This window comes from Ascaphus truei, chromosome 1, assembly GCF_040206685.1.
Source record: "Ascaphus truei isolate aAscTru1 chromosome 1, aAscTru1.hap1, whole genome shotgun sequence".
Lineage (NCBI taxonomy): Eukaryota > Metazoa > Chordata > Amphibia > Anura > Ascaphidae > Ascaphus > Ascaphus truei.
The window spans coordinates 219,666,133-219,685,784 of NC_134483.1; the positions used below are offsets into that span (position 1 = coordinate 219,666,133).

Here is a 19,652-nt window from a genome sequence, read left to right on the forward strand (position 1 = left end):
CGCGTGTCAGTCGGACGGAGGGACTCAACGGAGCAGGTAGTGTCCAAGGAGCAGTGCATCCCTCGACTAGGTCTAGTATTGCCCCGTAGGCCCCAGCTAGACCCTGAGTCCCCACTAGTAAAGTGTTGCAGGGAAGGCCCCCAGATAGGGACGCTTCCCTGTACTAACAACAGTGCTGTTGTATCGGTGACTGGACGGCAACATGGTGCCCTGTGGTCTGGGGCCAGGCGAGACACTCCAGCTGGAGCTTGCTTCACACAGCGGATCGGGACGCATAAGGTGAGAGGGGATTGTTGGACGCCCAATGTCGTGGGACCTGACTGATCATTTTGTTTCATCAAGCTGCACCTGGGTACAGGAGTGCACAACGATTCACAGGTGTAGCCCTACCTCACACTTGGGTGGGACTGACATTGGGAAGGACACCAAGGTTACTGGTGCCACCGTACCCTCAGATCTATGGGGGGACTCACCAAGTGTTGGGACATTGGGTACAGGAGTACTATTGTTGCATGTGTTTAGTCTATGTTATTGTGTGTACAGTAAAGATCTGTTATATACCTGTGTGTATATTGTTCATTTCTGCATTGGTTCCTGTGAAGGGTTATCCTGCCAACGCTGGGATCCCTCACAGGTGGAGGCACTGCACTATAGGAGAAAGAGCTCACCCCAGGCTCCCACTGGCGGAGGCTTAGGCCTTCTGTGAGCAACAGGTATAGCAGCACGCGTAGTCGCCCACGTAGTTTCCCTTTGGCATAGAGAAAGGGGCTACATATATATCAGGTGAAAATAAAGGAGGTGTAGCTATCTGCGTGTCAGTTTTTATGAATCTGCAGTACTTACCAGTTTTAGTTTGGAGTCTATGAAGCTAGCACCTATGTACTCCATGAATGATGCAAATCCTTCATTCAGCCACAAATCATTCCACCATTTCATGGTAACAAGGTTTCCAAACCACTTGAATAGAAAAGACATAAAAATACATTTCTTCACAGGACACTGAACTGCCATTACACATGTCTCCATTTAGTAAAAGCTACGAATCATTAGAGAAGTCTCACAGCGTTCATAATGACAGCAGCATTTATCAACACGAAAATATAATATTGACTAAAATATTAGCTATATTAGTCAGTAGTCACCATCCTTATATTATAGATGCTCTCAAATCTTAAGCATCAATGTGTATGTAATGTGTTCAATTTAGGGAAACTAGTTATTACATGTTTGTTTTATGGTTAAAATAAGACATTTATTTATTTTATTTATCAAATATTTTACCAGGAAGTAATACATGGAGAGTTAACTCTCATTTTCAAGTATGTCCTGGGCATAGAGTTAAGATGACAAATAATACATGGTTACAAATACAGTTACATAAGTGAACAGGGTAAACATTATATACAAGACATTGCATGCACAGTTAGAGATAATATATATTATAGGCGTATGTGACAGTTACAGACCAGAATAAAATGTGAGAGCTTTAGTTTTGAAAGAACTTAAACTGGTGGTGGCTGTGAGAGTCTCCGGTAGGTTGTTCCAGTTTTGGGGTGCACGGTAAGAAAAGGAGGAGCGGCCGGATACTTTGTTGAACCTTGGGACCATGAACAGTCTTTTGGAGTCAGATCTCAGATGATAAGTGCTGCATGTGGTAGGGGTGAGGAGCTTGTTCAGATAGATGGGTAGCTTGCCCAGAAAGTATTTGAAGGCAAGATAGGAAAGGTGAACTTTGTGCCTAGACTCAAGTGATGACCAATCTAGTTCTTTGAGCATTTCACAGTGATATGTGTTGTAGTTGCATTGGAGACAAAACGGCATATTGAATTGTAGCGGGTGTCAAGTTTGCTAAGGTGGGTTTGGGGTGCTGAGCCGTATACTATGTCTCCCAGGTCGATAATTGGCATTAGCATCTGCTGTGCGATACACTTTCTGACCAGAAGACTTAGGGAGGATTTGTTCCTGTAAAGTACACCTAGCTTGGCATAGGTTTTGGATGTCAGGGTATCAATGTGCATCCCGAATGTTAAGTGGGAGTCAAACCACATGCCCAAGTATTGGACATGGAGATCGAATTTTCATAATTAGGAAATAAAAACATAATCTGTCATGCAGTATATGTGTAGGTCATTTAATACTGACTTCGCAGTGTAGACAAATAAAGGTATGGAACATTTTACCACATGCCTGGTGTCCTATCTCATGAGAAACAATCAGGCAGATCAGAGCCTTTGCATTGCTGAATTTCTGACTGGGGTTATAAATCAATCTGGCTTCTAGAAATGTAATTAATCCCCAGTTTTCCATCGCACCAACGCCAGAGTCCGGTATCGCCACAAAATCTAGCAGAAATAGAAAAAGGTTAGTGTGTTCAAAAATGTAACCATCACCAGCCCCTACACCAAGCATGTCAAACTCGCGGCCCGCAGGCCGCATGCGGCCCACAATGAACATATTTGCGGCCCAGCTCGCCAATATTTAACTCGCGCTGCGCGCGCTTTCTCCAAAAGGAAAAAAAAAAAACCTCCCCCTCTCCAGATTGGCTGGCGCATGTTGGCACGCTGCCAGAATTTTTTTTGGCCGGAGCAAGCTTTATCCAAGCTTGCATAGTGAGGCCCGCCTCTTCCTGCTGCCTGCTGCCCGCCTCTTCCTGCTGCCTGCTGCCCGCCTCTTCCTGCTGCCTGCTGCCCTCCTCTTCCTGCTGCATGCTGCAGGTGACTACTGCTCCATGCCTGCCTTACTCCCCCCTTGCCCTCCTGCTCCGATTTCCCATCTGTGTGTGTCTGTGTGTGTGTGTCTGTCTGTCTGTGTGTCTGTCTGTCTGTGTGTGAGTCTGTGTGTGTGTGTGTGAGTGTGTGTCTGTGTGAGTGTATGTCTGTGTGAGTGTGTGTCTGTGTGAGTGTGTGTCTGAGTGTGTGTGTGTATCTGAGTGTGTGTGTGTGTCTGAGTGTGTGTGTGTGTGTCTGAGTGTGTGTGTGTCTGAGTGTGTGTGTGTGTGTGTGTGTGTGTGTGTGTGTGTGTGTGTGTGTGTGTGTGTGTGTGTGTGTGTCTGAGTGTGTGTGTGTGTCTGTGTGTGTGTCTGAGTGTGTGTGTGTGTGTGTGTCTGAGTGTGTGTGTGTCTGAGTGTGTGTGTGTGTCTGAGTGTGTGTGTGTGTGTGTGTGTGTGTGTGTGTGTGTCTGAGTGTGTCTGAGTGTGTCTGAGTGTGTCTGAGTGTGTGTGTGTGTCTGAGTGTGAGAGAGAGTGTCTGAGAGAGAGATTGTGTCTGAGAGAGAGAGAGTGTGTCTGAGAGAGAGTGTGTCTGAGAGAGAGTGTGTCTGAGAGAGAGAGTGTGTCTGAGAGAGAGAGTGTGTCTGAGAGAGAGAGATAGTTTGTCAGAGAGAGAGAGTTTGTCAGAGAGAGAGAGTTTGTCAGAGAGAGTTTGTCAGAGAGAGAGAGTTTGTCAGAGAGAGAGAGAGAGTTTGTCAGAGAGAGAGAGAGTTTGTCAGAGAGAGAGAGTTTGTCAGAGAGAGAGAGTGTGTGTCTGAGAGAGAGTGTGTCTGAGAGAGAGAGAGTGTGTCTGAGAGAGAGAGTGTGTCTGAGAGAGAGAGAGTGTGTCTGAGAGAGAGAGTGTGTCTGAGAGAGAGAGTGTGTCTGAGAGAGAGAGAGATAGAGTGTCTGAGAGAGTGTGTCTGAGAGAGAGAGTGTGTCAGAGAGAGAGAGTGTGTGTCTGAGAGAGAGAGAGAGAGAGAGAGTGTGTCTGAGAGAGAGAGTGTGTGTCTGAGAGAGATAGAGTGTGTCTGAGAGAGAGAGAGTGTGTCTGAGAGAGAGAGTGTGTCAGAGAGAGAGAGTGTGTCTGAGAGAGAGAATGTGTCTGAGAGAGAGAGTGTGTCTGAGAGAGAGAGAGAGTGTGTCTGAGAGAGAGAGTGTGTCTGAGAGAGAGAGAGTGTCTGAGAGAGAGAGTGTCTGAGAGAGAGAGTGTCTGAGAGAGAGTGTGTGTCTGAGAGAGAGAGTGTGTCTGGGAGAGAGAGTGTGTCTGGGAGAGAGAATGTGTCTGAGAGAGAGAGTGTGTCTGAGAGAGAGAGAGTGTGTCTGAGAGAAAGAATGTGTCTGAGAGAGAGAGTGTGTCTGAGAGAGAGAGAGTGTGTCTGAGAGAGAGAGTGTGTCTGAGAGAGAGAGAGAGAGAGTGTCTGAGAGAGAGAGTGTCTGAGAGAGAGTGTCTGAGAGAGAGAGTGTGTCTGAGAGAGAGAGTGTGTCTGGGAGAGAGAGTGTGTCTGGGAGAGAGAGTGTGTCTGGGAGAGAGAGTGTGTCTGAGAGAGAGTGTGTCTGAGAGACAGTGTGTGTCTGAGAGAGAGAGAGTGTGTCTGAGAGAGAGAGAGTGTGTCTGAGAGAGAGAGTGTGTGTCTGAGAGAGAGAGAGTGTGTCTGAGAGAGAGAGTGTGTGTCTGAGAGAGATAGTGTGTGTCTGAGAGAGAGAGAGAGAGAGAGAGAGAGAGAGAGAGAGTGTGTCTGAGAGAGAGTGTCTGAGAGAGAGTGTCTGAGAGAGAGAGAGTGTCTGAGAGAGAAAGAGTGTCAGAGAGAGAGAGAGAGTGTCTGAGAGAGAGAATGTGTCTGAGAGAGAGAGAGTGTGTCTGAGAGAGAGAGAGTGTGTCTGAGAGAGAGAGAGAGAGTGTCTGAGAGAGAGAGTGTCGGAGAGAGAGTGTCTGAGAGAGAGAGTGTCTGAGAGAGAGTGTGTCTGAGAGAGAGTGTGTCTGAGAGAGAGAGTGTGTGTCTGAGAGAGAGAGTGTGTGTCTGAGAGAGAGAGTGTGTGTCTGAGAGAGAGAGTGTGTGTCTGAGAGAGAGAGTGTGTGTCTGAGAGAGAGAGAGTGTGTGTCTGAGAGAGAGAGAGTGTGTCTGAGAGCGAGAGAGAGTGTGTCTGAGAGAGAGAGTGTCTGAGAGAGAGAGAGTTTGTCAGAGAGAGAGAGTTTGTCAGAGAGAGAGAGAGAGTTTGTCAGAGAGAGAGAGTGTGTGTCTGAGAGAGAGTGTGTCTGAGAGAGAGAGAGTGTATCTGAGAGAGAGAGAGTGTGTCTGAGAGAGAGCGTGTGTCTGAGAGAGAGAGTGTGTCTGAGAGAGAGAGAATGTGTCTGAGAGAGTGTCTGAGAGAGTGTGTCTGAGAGAGAGAGTGTGTCAGAGAGAGAGTGTGTCAGAGAGAGAGTGTGTCTGAGAGAGAGAGTGTGTCTGAGAGAGAGAGTGTGTCTGAGAGAGAGAGTATGTCTGAGAGAGAGAGTGTGTCTGAGAGAGAGAGTGTGTCTGAGAGAGAGAGTGTGTCTGAGGGAGAGAGTGTGTCTGAGGGAGAGAGTGTCTGAGAGAGAGAGAGTGTGTCTGAGAGAGTGTGTGTCTGAGAGAGAGAGAGTGTGTCTGAGAGAGAGAGTGTGTGCCTGAGAGAGAGAGTGTGTCTGAGAGAGAGAGAGAGAGAGAGAGTGTGTCTGAGAGAGAGAGAGTGTCTGAGAGAGAGAGAGTGTCTGAGAGAGAGAGAGTGCCTGAGAGAGAGAGAGTGTCTGAGAGAGAGAGAGTGTCTGAGAGAGAGAGTATCTGAGAGAGAGAGAGAGAGAGAGAGTGTCTGAGAGAGAGAGTGTGTGTCTGAGAGAGAGAGAGAGTGTGTCTGAGAGAGAGAGAGTGTGTCTGAGAGAGAGAGATTGTGTCTGAGAGAGAGAGAGAGAGAGAGAGTGTGTCTGAGAGAGAGAGAGAGTGTGTCTGAGAGAGAGAGTGTCTGAGAGAGAGAGAGTGTCTGAGAGAGAGAGTGTCTGAGAGAGAGTGTGTCTGAGAGAGAGAGTGTGTGTCTGAGAGAGAGAGTGTGTGTCTGAGAGAGAGAGAGAGTGTGTGTCTGAGAGAGAGAGTGTGTGTCTGAGAGCGAGACAGTGTGTCTGAGAGAGAGAGAGTGTCTGAGAGAGAGAGAGTGTGTCTGAGAGAGAGAGAGTGTGTCTGAGAGAGAGTGTCTGAGAGAGAGAGTGTCTGAGAGAGAGTGTGTCTGAGAGAGAGTGTGTCTGAGAGAGAGAGTTTGTCTGAGAGAGAGAGTGTCTGAGAGAGAGTGTGTCAGAGAGAGAGTGTGTCAGAGAGAGAGTGTGTGTCTGAGAGAGAGAGTGTGTGTCTGAGAGAGAGAGAGAGAGAGTGTGTGTCTGAGAGCGAGAGAGTGTGTCTGAGAGAGAGTGTCTGAGAGAGAGAGAGTGTGTCTGAGAGAGAGAGAGTGTGTCTGAGAGAGAGTGTCTGAGAGAGAGAGTGTCTGAGAGAGAGTGTGTCTGAGAGAGAGTGTGTCTGAGAGAGAGTGTGTCTGAGAGAGAGAGTTTGTCTGAGAGAGAGAGTGTGTCTGAGAGAGAGAGTGTCTGAGAGAGAGAGTGAGTGTCTGAGAGAGAGTGTCTGTGTGAGTGTGTATCTGAGTGTGTGTATCTGTGTGTGTGTCTGAGTGTCTGAGTGTGTGTGTGTGTGTGTGTCTGAGTGTGTGTATGTGTGTCTGAGTGCATGTGTGTGTGTCTGAGTGCGTGTGTCTGTGTGTGTGTGTGTGTGTGTGTGTGTGTGTCTGAGTGTGTGTGTGTGTGTGTGTGTCTGTGTGTGTGTGTGTGTGAGAGAGAGTTTGAGAGAGAGAGAGTTTGAGAGAGAGAGGTTTGAGAGAGAGAGAGAGAGAGAGAGAGAGTTTGAGAGAGAGAGAGAGAGAGTTTGAGAGAGAGAGAGTTTGAGAGAGAGAGAGTTTGAGAGAGAGAGAGAGTTTGAGAGAGAGAGAGTTTGAGAGACAGAGAGAGTGAGTGTCTGAGAGACAGAGAGAGTGAGTGTCTGAGAGACAGAGAGAGTGAGTGTCTGAGAGACAGAGAGAGTGAGTGTCTGAGAGACAGAGAGAGTGAGTGTCTGAGAGACAGAGAGAGTGAGTGTCAGAGAGACAGTGAGTGTCTGAGAGACAGAGAGAGAGTGTTTTTGAGAGTGTTTTTGAGAGAGTGTTTTTGAGAGAGAGTGTCTGAGAGAGAGAGTGTCTGAGAGAGCGAGAGTGTCTGAGAGAGTGTCTGAGAGAGAGAGTGTCTGAGAGAGAGAGTGTATGAGAGAGAGAGAGAGAGTGTCTGAGAGAGAGAGTGTCTGAGAGAGAATGTCTGAGAGAGAGAGAGTGTCTGAGAGAGAGAGTGTCTGAGAGAGAGAGTGTCTGAGAGAGAGAGAGTGTCTGAGAGAGAGAGAGAGAGTGTGTCTGAGAGAGAGAGTGTCTGAGAGAGAGAGAGTGTCTGAGAGAGAGAGAGTGTCTGAAAGAGAGAGAAAGTGTATGAGAGAGAGAGAGAGAGTGTCAGAGAGAGAGAGAGAGAGTGTCTGAGAGAGAGAGTGTCTGAGAGAGAGAGTGTCTGAGAGAGAGAGTGTCTGAGAGAGAGAGTGTCTGAGAGAGAGAGAGTGTCTGAGAGAGAGTGTCTGAGAGAGAGAGAGAGTGTCTGAGAGAGAGTGTCTGAGAGAGTGTCTGAGAGAGAGTGTCTGAGAGAGAGTGTTTGAGAGAGAGAGAGAGAGAGTGTCTGAGAGAGAGTGTCTGAGAGAGAGAGTGTCTGAGAGAGAGAGTGTCTGAGAGAGAGAGTGTCTGAGAGAGAGAGTGTCTGAGAGAGAGTGTCTGAGAGAGAGTGTGTCTGAGAGAGAGAGTGTCAGAGAGAGAGAGAGTGTCAGAGAGAGAGAGAAAGTGTCTGAGAGAGAGAGTGTCTGAGAGAGAGAGAGAGAGAGTGTCTGAGAGAGTGTGTGTGTCTGAAAGAGAGAGGGGAGAGAGTGGGGGGACAGGGGGACAGAGAGGGAGAGGGGGACAGAGAGGGAGAGGGGGACAGAGAGAGAGTCAGAGTCAGGGAGAGTCAGAGTCAGGGAGAGTCAGGGAGAGGGAGAGTCAGGGAGAGGGAGAGTCAGGGAGAGGGAGAGTCAGGGAGAGGGAAAGTCAGGGAGAGGGAGAGTCAGGGAGAGGGAGAGTCAGGGAGAGGGAGAGTCAGGGAGAGGGAGAGAGAGTGTCAGGGAGAGGGAGAGAGAGTGTCAGGGAGAGGGAGAGTCAGGGAGAGTGTCAGGGAGAGGGAGAGTGTCAGGGAGAGGGAGAGGGAGAGTGTCAGGGAGAGGGAGAGTGTCAAGGAGAGGGAGAGTCAGGGAGAGGGAGAGTGTCAGGGAGAGGGAGAGTGTCAGGGAGAGGGTCAGGGAGAGGGAGAGTGTCAGGGAGAGGGAGAGTGTCAGAGAGAGGGAGAGTGTCAGGGAGAGGGAGAGTGTCAGAGAGAGGGAGAGTCAGAGAGAGGGAGAGTCAGAGAGAGGGAGAGTCAGAGAGAGGGAGAGTCAGAGAGAGGGAGAGAGAGTGTCAGGGAGAGGGCGAGGGAGAGTGTCAGGGAGAGGGAGAGTGTCAGGGAGAGGGAGAGTGTCAGGGAGAGGGAGAGTGTCACAGAGTGGGAGAGTGTCAGGGAGAGGGAGAGTGTCAGGGAGAGGGAGAGTGTCAGGGAGAGGGAGAGTGTCAGGGAGAGGGAGAGTGTCAGGGAGAGTGAGAGTCAGAGAGAGTCAGAGTCAGAGAGAGTCAGAGAGAGTCAGAGAGAGTCCGAGATGCCAAGTGTCAGGAAGAAAACATTAATTTTATTGTTCTTTTTTTTTATACTGTACTTTTCGAAATAAACCTACGTTCCTTTGAAAATGGAAGTTTTTGTGTTTTTTTTTGCGGCCCACCTAAACTTAAACCTTGTTTATTTAACCCGTGTTAGCCTTTGAGTTTGACATGCTTGCCCTACACCATTGGATGGGTTGTAACAAATTGATATGCATTTTCTTTTGAAATCTTCTTGTTTATGAAGTAAGAAAGCTCACTACCTACAGTCCCTTCAGTATAATTGTCATAATCCTATGACCTGTAGTCGAAAAGTCTATTTAAGTCTCTGAGATCAATATCAGTGAAGTGGCCTTCCAACGAGTGACACATACACAGGTAGGGGAGGACCCCCGCTCAGCCGATAAGTAATATATAGCAATCATGTACTAGAGGGGTGCTGTAGAGAATGGGCACATATGCATATACAGGGAAAGAAAAGAATCCCTGTATGTAGCACTCAACTTCTATTGAGATAAATAAAATTTCATTTTTTATACATTTTTGTATAAGAGAAAACATAAGCCTATATTAAAACCTAAACGACGCTGGAATAACCGGACTTGGAGGACCCCAATGAGTCCTAATTAATTGGGTATACAATATACCCCTCAGTGTAAGCGTGTGAGGGAGTTCCAGTGGAAAATATGTACTCTCATATATAGCACCATATTAAAGCTGTATGAGATAATCAAATCTTGATGCCTTAAGGTAAAGTGACCAAATTATAGAAACAACACCAGTGCTGTGTGTTTTGACAAATAACCACCTGTATTCGTGATACAAAAAGTGCTAAGTGTGATATATAGTGAGAAATCACTTAAAAATTGTGGAATCAGCAAAGACCTTGCTAGTCTCCTATTTATAACTCAAAAATGGCACCCTGTAAATCCATAAAACGTATCATTGTAAATGTCTGCAGACTGTAGATAAATGTCAGTCAAAACCCACAGAGAGACAAAAGTGCAGTGTGCCACCCAAGCTGATATCGGGCTTGTGGTGAGTGTGATCAACCACCATTTGGCACACTGTCCCCGCTTGATCACCATACAAAACTAATTGTATAGAGCCCCATAGATTTGGAGAAAGCTATTGTATAGCTGAACGATAACCATAACTGTAGCTGGCTATAGCTAGTGGCTGCTTCCGGGGGCCTACATCTAAGTTTAGCTGACTAGTTAATATACTACAGTAGGAAAATGCCGGTTGTTAGCCGAGACCTACTGTCTCAGTCACGTCACTGACGTCACAATGCTAGTGTCATCTCTACCCCAAGATGTACCTACAGTCCCTTCACTATAATTGCCATAGTCCTATGACCTACAGTCAAAGAGTCTATTTAAGTCTCCTAGATCAATATCCGTGAAGTGACCTTCCAATGAGTGAGACAGTCTATATCAGTGAGACTTCTTAGGACACTTTGTGCTGAAGTCCAGTATAAAGTGTTGAGTTTCCTTCCAGTAATTCATGATTAAACTACTTTGGAATAATTCTGGTTACTTTGTTAAATTGTGAAGTTAATCATTTAAAATCATTACATTTCACAAACCAATCCAAAGCAGGTTGAGTACGAGCGAAGATGACCATTAGAAAAACCCTAGTGTACAGTCACAAAAAAATGCCTTTATGAAGACAGCTATCTCCAGCAGTGAACAACCAAAGAAACATACTTTCTGTTAAATATATTAAAATATTCTCAGAAACATTATTTTTGGAAAAACATGTAACTGTTATTTCCGTGCAATAAGCAAACTTCCTATTCCAGATTCAAGATACAGTATGTTGCAATTTGTAGCTAACTTATTTAGATTTTATGAGAAACCATAGGGAAGCAAGTGATACAGGACTGGAGACTCACATTTTTGGGGGGAAAGGTGATAGAAGAAGGAGTCCTACAGAAAAAAATCCCAAGGGTTTAACATTACTTGATATAGAGACATATAAGTATATATCTCACCTTGTGCTATGACTTTTACGTCTAAAAAAACATTACTTTAATTACAATAAAGAAGATAAAGTTCTAAATGGAAAGGAAAAAAAGGAACATATACTAGTTAGTACATTTCATTGACTTAAAGGAGTAGAAAATCTCACCTGTTTTTTGCAGAGGGTATGTAACGTTTAATAAATCTTCCATGAATGAAAGGAGAGGGCCTGCGATACTCAAAGCAAAGTCAGCAGAACCATTTTGCACAACTTCCTTGCGAGCCCAAATTCGTATCTATGACAATGTAACAAGATAGACTTTAACAAGTTAAATGACATGTCTACTCATCTATTTTCTAACTAGTCATTTTCTAAAGCTGGACCTGTACAGAGCAACGTGCATACTATATGTGTGATAGTTTAGCAAGGGCCTCATTTCATAAAGGCCCATGCAAAAGTGCCTATCAGGTGAATGTGCAGAGTATTGTGAAAGCAAGTGCCGAAATAATATTATTTAAATGAAGATATTATTGAAATGGACTGGTGGGGGTCTATGGAGAAGGATTGAAAGTGATGTTCAGTTTCCATTTTGTAAAATCTGTTGTCTTCAGTTTCCATTTTGTGTGTTGGAATGTGTCTGGTATAAACGGGAGTTTCGCTCCTAAGTAGATTTACGACTGTGATTAAAGTAACGCCCACATTCCTAGTGATAGGGTATAGCAGGTATCTATTCATAGCTGTTTTGAAGCCAGTTCTAACCAGGTTTAATGAGCTGTAAAATGATTGGTTTAAAAATTAAGGAGTGGTTAGTATAATCTGCCTAGTAACACATTTTGAACAAAGGGACCAAGGAATGTATAAAAAGCCTGCCTGGAATCTCCCTGGCAGGAGAAAGTCTATTTGACTTTGGTGAATGATCATACTATGTATTAAATAAACTTCTCATTATCCAACGAACCCTTGTTTGTGAATTTACAAACAATGACACAAGTTATGAAAGTAGGTTATAAATTCTGATGTGCATGTACTGTACATCTCATATTGTGATGTACTTCTACAGTTCCGATGGTCTTTTGACAAACACCTTTACAAGATATTATAAAAAGATAAATCACTGAAAAGAAAAAAAGTAAATTAAGTGTAGCTTGAAAGATTGCGCAACCTTTTTAAATAAGCTCTGTCCCACTTGGGTAACAGTAACACTATATCTCACCAAACATTAGATCAGACGTAGTACTCTCTTGTGTAATGTACATATAGTTAGAAATATAATGCAAACTATGTTTAATGAATGGATCTTATCTATCCCTTTTAGGTAAAGAAAATAGTAACACAACAAGTATCCGGCTTACCAGGCAATTTTTTGCGGTACCCGGAAATTACCCGGACATGGCACCAGGGGGCTTGGACCAACACAGGGTATTTTCCGTCCTGCTCTCTCTTACATGAAGTCGGCGGCGGAGGGTGAGGAAGACCGCTGAAGAGGGTGATGAGGACCACGGGAACATCGTGGGAGCAGCGACAGACATCCTTGTGGTGGCGGTAGCAGCAGAGGACGTCCTTGTTGAGCCAGCGCGGGAGCAACAGAACACATAACAGCTGATGCTGGTGGGAGCCGGGGAACATGTGACTGGAGCAGGAGCATTAATATCGGACAGCCAGGGATCATCATCGCCTCTGCAGCGGTCTTCTTCACCCTCCGCCACCGGCTGCAGGTAAGTCAATGCTACCCGCCCGGGCACCCGGTACCCGGCCAGTAAATTGCCCCTTAACCGGTACCCGGCAATCCTCAGGACCTGGTACAACACTAGTGTACATGTATAACTAAAAAGATGATGCAAATATTTCGTATCTATCATTTTTTGGTGAACTGTAACTCTAGTAAACAAACACTAAGGTCCGGATACATCAAGCTGCGGTAGAGCAAAAAATGCATTACATTTTGTAGCTCAATACATCAACGTTTCACCCTAAAAATAATGCATTTATTATTGTATCTGTTAACAAATAGGCATAATAGCGCATTTTCTGGTATACTGTACATCATACATACATACATACATACATACTCCAGGCTGGCATTAGCCCTGTCTTGTATGTATATATGTCTTGTATGTATATAATAATCAATATAATGCCCATTACATGCCCATTATATACATAGGCAAGATAAGCTAAAGCAGCATGAAATAGGTGATAACAACTGGCCTTAAATACTGTACAGTCAATATAAACCACATAGTAGCCCAAGTGGTCAACTATTCATAGTTTTCCATCACTCGCTGAACACAAAGGGCTAAAAAGGGGTTAAAAGGGAGCCGGCTACATAACTAATCTATATTTACTAACACTGATTCTGTTTTCATTTTAATTATATCAATCAGGCATTCAAAATGATGTCTTCATACATGCGACACGCATTTTATGAAGTCTTGTATTATTTTTTAGCACTGATGTTTTAAAATTCTTAGTACATAGGACCCTAAAAGGCTGGATGAAGTTGTCACCCCAAAAATTAGATCAGACATACTATTTTGTTCTGTAGTGAACACGTGTAGATAGAAAGATGATGGATACTGTGTATTTTTTATCTTTATGAATAATTTATAGTAAGCCGATCACCAATCGGTAATAGTAAGAGCAACCGGTGCAAAGGAATAGTACTGACAGATCAAACAAACAAGAAGACACAGATAGTCTCCCAAAGATCCCTTTTTAACTGCACAACAAGGCTGCTATATGAAATAGGGGTACAATACTCCCTGACGGATAGTCTAATAAGCTGTATGGGGTATATATACCTTATGTACAAATGGGGTTTAGCGCAGTGTATTATAGGCACATTTGGGTTCGTTTGACCCTCCTCCCCCCACGATCATATTATGTATATGTACGATTCCATTAGCTGTTATTCACCTTATGCGGTGTCTGATTGGGATATTCTTAAAGTACCGCCCCGCCGTGTGGGTATATAAAGAGATAGCGCTACTCTATGTGTTACCTCCCACCTTGAGAAAGCGCCAGCCCCGAGCACGAAACGTATGTCGGGATGACGTCATCGCGTTGACGTCGGAGGTCACGGGTGAGACCGTTCTGGTGTATGGGGGGGCGGGTGTGTTTTTACAAGTGGCAGGCACTGCAGCTGGTATATCATTTGCGCACCGATTACCGTGATTAGACATTGAGTTACCACATTTGCAATATGGTTTATTTTGTTTTTTTCTGACACATAGGCTTTATTTGGAGTTTGGCCGTCAGATTACCATTTCTGTTGTGTCATTTGCATCTTGTCACTACCACTGTCGATTATACCGATACTTACCATGATTACACACTCTTGCCACTAACATTGAGAGGAGGCTTGATCTAGGGAGATATATATATTGTTAGGGTATACATACACTAAGTTGTTCCTGAGTCTATTTAGACTTACAAGTATATGATATATCCATATACCTGTCCCCTCTGCCTTTGATAGATACCTCCTCACTTTACCCCACACCTAGATTTAGCTACCACCATTAGGGAATACTAGACCAATTATCCATTGGATTATCCATTCTATTCCCCTCTGGTGTTACCTATCACCCTGCATTTTAATTGTTTTTATGCTAATTGAGTACGCGCCGTTGTTTCTTGCATTTAATAAAACTTTATTATTTTGCCTATATTAGGCTTTTATTGGTAACTGTCCTCCCACAGTGCTGGGAACGGTTACTTTCTGTACCCCATACAGCTTATTAGACTATCTGTCAGGGAGTATTGTACCCCTATTTCATATAGCAGCCTTGTTGTGCAGTTAAAAATGGATCTTTGGGAGACTATCTGTGTCTTCTGGTTTGTTTATTTTTTATCTATCCAATTTAGGTAAACAAAACAGTAGCCGAAAAGCAGAGCGCCGATAAGCGGGACCCTGCTGTACTCTGTTCTGTAGTGTACAGATGTGGTTAAATGGATGCCATAATCTATGTTTATAGATTTTATTTATCAATTCTGGGGGGGAAAAAAACAGTAACACTAGAGCACTGTTTTTCAACCAGGGTTCCTAGGAACCCTTGGGTTCCCCAGGCATCCCTAATAGGTTCCCTGCAATTTTCTGGTCGTTAGAAAATTGTATCAAATACAGAAGAATTTGCAATACATCTGATCACAGAGTTGCTATTAGAGATGGTTGGGCGTTCCTTAGAATTTCACTTAGGGTTCCTTAACCAAAAAAAAGGTTGGAAACCACTGCTCTAGAGTAACATGGCTGGATAAAGTTAGGTCACCACAAATGTATTATAATAAATTGTTGTGTGTGTACCATACACTGGCGACACAGTTTATTACACTGCGGCCAGATCCGCAAGCCGGGAGATTTCCCGGCTTGCTAGTGGCCGCCCCTGCGCGGTCACGCGTCTTCGGGAGCGTGCGCCCCCTGCACGCGCGTCCAGGGGCTCCCCGAGGGAGCCCTGGTGTCCCGCGATCGCGGGACAGCGGCAGGGGGTTCCGGGGGACCCGGCGGACCCGGCAGCGGTAGGGAGAGCGCCCCGATCGGAGGGCGCTCTTCCGCTGCTTCGGCGCGCGCCCGTCACTCTCGGGCGCGCGCCAGGCTACTACTGCGGCACAGAACGGGCAAATGCTCGAATAAACTGTGCCGCAGCAGTACATAATTAACCGTTATTAAAAAAAATATTTGAACTCTTGCCTGGGAAATTCTGGTGCAGTCTCACAGTAAATGCCTCAACTTGCCGCAACATTGCCTCAACATTTCTGTGAGATTCTTAATGGCCCATCGGATTAACACAGCAGGAGTCCCTGCAGTCCCATTCAGTTTGAATGGGACTGCAGGGACTCCTGATGTGTTAATCCGATGGGCCATTAAGAATCTCACAGAAATGTTGAGGCAATGTTCAGACAATGTTGCTGCATTTACTGGGAGACTGCCCCAGAATATCCCAGAATTTCCCAGGTAAGTGTTCTAATACTGGTGGCTGCATCTGTAACTTTGGCTTTACTAACACTGTAGGGTGGAGGGTAAGAGGAGAAGGCAGTATGAAAAGGACGGGCGGAATCTGATTGTAAAGCTAGCATATGGCTAATGTGGCAAATGTCTGCTATTTAAAGGCAAAACTAAGCTGAGATTAATCAGCCTGCTGCATGGAGGCAGACTGAGTTGCTACTCCACCACACAGGAATTGGTTGACTTGGTCCTGTTCATTGTTCTACCTCCTCTAACCCCACTCATTGGAAGGAGCTGTTTTAGTGGTAGCAGCTCTGCACGAGGATTCAATTATGTTGTGTTGGAAACAGAGACTACTGTATTCCAGGGCCACCATTGAAAGCATGATCCACATCTGATTCTAGTGTCTCAGTTGTGGCAGTGATTACTGATACTTTCTCAACCCAAACACAGCTGTAGATGGATGCAGGTGACGAGAGTAATTCCAGACCAGGGCATAATTCCAGCTTGTGGAATCCCATAGCAGGCTTTGAATTAATGTCCCAGTCTCTTGCATCAGCTGCACTATCCAGCTGCTTCTGTTCTAACTGGGTGATGAACCAGCACCAGGTGGTGGGGGAACGGTTTCAGAGGCTCAGGAGGCACTTCAGAAAGGAGGAATGGGTGGGACAGTTACTTGCGCAAGTGCAGGACTGCTGGAAGCCCAACTGGATCTACAGTACTTGGCCAGTCATTGTTCAAGAGGGTGATGAAGGTGAGTGACATTTGGGGTAGTTGTTGCCAGCTAGCATCACAAAGGGCTTGTTGTTACCCAGAGGAACAACCTCTTTCAATTGCCACCCAATGATACAGTGGGGGAATCTGTGGGGATGCAATGTATTCTATGTGATGCAGAATTGCAAAGCGGCTGAAGCGGGTTCAGCTTGGTGTGACTGCATTGCAGCAACATATGCAATGAAAGCTATGTGATGTCATATTTTTCCTCCAAACGTGGGGCAACATCTCAAGGTCACCAGAACAGAGTCACCACCTACCACACCCTGACTTGGAAGGGGGAAGTCACCCACACCTTCACCATCTGGGCGGCACACCAGGCCCAGGCTGCACCATGGTCCAATGTTCCAAGTTATTCTCCTATTGGTTGTCCTATGGCAAGCACTCCTCCATCACACACTAACCTCCCCTGCGGCATCTCCTCCTGAACCATACTCAAAACAACCACCTTAGAGACAATGGGGCCAGAGAGTGAGACAGAGCAGATATCAGAATTTTACAGGGTCAGGTGCCCCATGGCAGACTTTGTATCCATTTGCATGTCAGAGCACATGGGTGCCCTGCCTGTTCTGTAGGAGTGTTGGTACTAGGGGTGAGCTACTTGAAAATGTGCAGACATGGGTTATCGGCGAGTATGTGTGCCTGTACCACCCTTGCGAGTTTTGTTTTTACAAGTAGGTCAGTCTTAAAGCGTTCTTTTCAAGCACCTCCCACAGCACTGTTGGATATGATGGAGATCCAACATCCTCTTCATCCTCATCCTCATCCTCATCCTCAATGCAATGTCCACCGTTCCAATTAAATTATTCTACTATTGTCTCACTCCTTGTCACTTACAGTCGTGGCAATGCGACCAATAGTCATGGGCTGTGTCCCGAAACTTTTCATGTACCATCTATTATTCTGATGGATTAAACCAAGAGTAAGCTCTTTTTTGCATTCTATTGCCAGTGTGCTTCCTCCATTTACTCTCTGTTTGCAAACTAGGATGGAGGGGGAGGGACAAGAAACAGATAACAAACTAATTAGAATATATAGAGATGGGAAAATAGCAAGGGGTCATGGAGGTAGAATGGCGGCAAGTGGGAGTTTGGCAAGCAGGGAGTGTGACGGTAGGGGTAAATGTGACTGCTTTTAATAAAGGTCAAGCCTGCCATTACCCCTACCTGTCAGTCATACATTTGTATTATGTTATATGTGTATACTAGCTGATATACCTGGCATTGCCCGGGATAGAATTTTGCTGCTCCACCTCTCTCTCCGCTCCCCCTCTCTCTTCCCCCCTCTCTCTTCCCATTGCCCTCTCTCTCTCCCCCTTTCCCTCCCCTTCCCCTTTTGCCCCCATTGCCAGCAATCTGTGCCCCCCTGCACATGAATGCGGCCCTCCCGCATTCACAGCTGGGGTCCCCCTTGTTCACAGCTGCCCCCCCTTCACACCTCTGTTCCCCCGCCTTCATAGCTCCGTCCTCCCCTTCACCTTGTTGATTCCACCCCTTTACAGGTCTGTGCCCCCCCTTCACAGCTCTGTTCCCACCCTTTCTCAGCTCCTGCCCCCCCTATCACAGCTGAACCCCCCCCCTTCACAGTTCCACCCCCCACCCCCTTCAGAGTTCAGTGAGTGGGTGGGTGGGTTAGTGAGTGGTTGGGGGGGGGGGGTAGTGACTGTAGTGACTGGGTGGATGGGTGAACCCTCCGCTGCATCTCTCCCCCCCACGCATCTGACCCTCCGTCCACGCATCTCACCCCTCTCTGGCCCCCATACCAGCTGCGGAGGCGCACACATCTCACCCCCCGGCCAAGCATCTCACTCCCCTCTGGCTGCACGTAGCCGCCGGTGAAGGGAGAGGTGGAGAGAGCCGGGGGAGCACTCTCGGGGAGGGGGAGCAGGGGAAGTGAGAGCCAGGGGAGCGGCCTGTGGGGGGGAGAGCTGGAGAGAGCCGAGGGAGCGTGCTCTGGGGGGGGGGGGACTGGGCTGGGGGAAGTGAGCCAAGGGAGAGGTCCCTGGGGGGGAGAGCCATGGAAGGGAGAGCACCGGGGAAGTGAGTGCGCCGGGGAGCGGGCTCAAAAGCATGGCGGGTGGAGTGCGAGGCAGCGGGCATGCGGTGTATGACTGTGGTGTGTACCGGACAATGAGAGCCGTGGGGGGGTGGGACACATGGGGGGGGGCGAGACACACCAGCCAATAAGAGTCGTGGGAGGGCGGGCGGACCGACGGACCAATCAAATTGTCTACACTTTCAGTTTTATATATATAGATATATTCTGTAGCCTGGTTCCAGCACTTCAGGGACCAGGGGTTAATTTTGTTTTCAGATGGACTGTTGCAAGTGGTCTGTGATCTTCCCAAGTAAGGCCCATAATATAGTGGGTGCGCTTGCTGCGCTATGCGCACGGCACTTATAATTGGCTGTGGTTAGCCAGCCGTCCTATACTAGGGCCGCGCGCGTGCACAGCAATGAGCGTGGAGCCGGCCGATCGGGGGGAAGACTGTGAAAAGTAAGTTTTCGCGCTGCTACCTCTCAGTCTGGTATGTATGTGTGTGTGTGTGTGTGTGTGTGTGTGTGTGTGTGTGTGTGTGTATATATGTATGTAAACTTCCTGCTGCTTTCCACATTTTTTTAAGAGTTGCTGCTTTCATGCCATCACTGTTAGTAAGTCCTTCAATCTATAATGCATTACTGGACTGTCCGGTAGTAAAGGGAGTAAATAAATCATAGCAATATTTTTTAATTCAGAAAATTGTTGTAGTGAAAAGCCAAAGCGGCTATGTATTAAGCTGATCATATTAATGACATACCGCATGTCAGTAATTTAATATCCTGATGTAATTAAATAAGCTGTATCAAATGTACAACATTTGTTTATCAAGTCTCATATCCATAACATAAAGTATGTGTGTTTGTGTGTGTGTCGCTCGCAGCAGCACGGACCGTACACACAAAAAGTGTGCGTCACGTGAACGAGTGTTCACAGAGGCACACGCACACGCGCATGCGTGAGCACACCCACTATATTACGAGCCTAAGGCTCTGCATATCAGGGACAGTGTGTGTTGCAAACTTGTGGGGGAGGGGAAATTCTTGGTGAGATAAGAGCAGCTCTTTGTTATCTGTGAGCTGAGAGTGTTCTAGTTGTGAAAGAGATTCTTAAGGAGAAGAAGCAGCTTGGAAATGAGCTGTGTGCAACGGGGAGATGCTGCAGAGGATTTTGCAGGGAAGGGAGCACAGGGTAAATCTCTTGAGGGAGTTCCCTGCACCTAGGTTTATAGGGTACCCCAGTTTCCCAGTTGTAAGTGTGTGGGTTGTTTATCTGTAAATAGCTGTGGATATTTCTTTTTCCAATAAATTAATTTATAAACTCTGTGTTTCTGTCTCGCGAATTGATCCCTGGTGTGTTAGTCCTGGTCTCCTGTGACAGGAAGACACTGATATTAAATACAGATAA

At 46.3% G+C, this 19,652-nt stretch overlaps 1 protein-coding gene across 1 annotated transcript in view; it reads right to left on the reverse strand.

Moving 5' to 3' along the window:
* LVRN (laeverin) overlaps nt 1–19,652 on the reverse strand; it is a 98,557-nt gene that overhangs the window by 61,105 nt on the left and 17,800 nt on the right. Inside the window, exons 4-6 of the mRNA XM_075596179.1 lie at nt 10,661–10,787; nt 2,188–2,342; nt 844–957 (exon numbers count right to left, since the gene is read on the reverse strand). Of these exons, the coding sequence (XP_075452294.1) occupies nt 844–957; nt 2,188–2,342; nt 10,661–10,787 (396 nt within the window). The remainder of the gene's footprint in view (nt 1–843; nt 958–2,187; nt 2,343–10,660; nt 10,788–19,652) is intronic.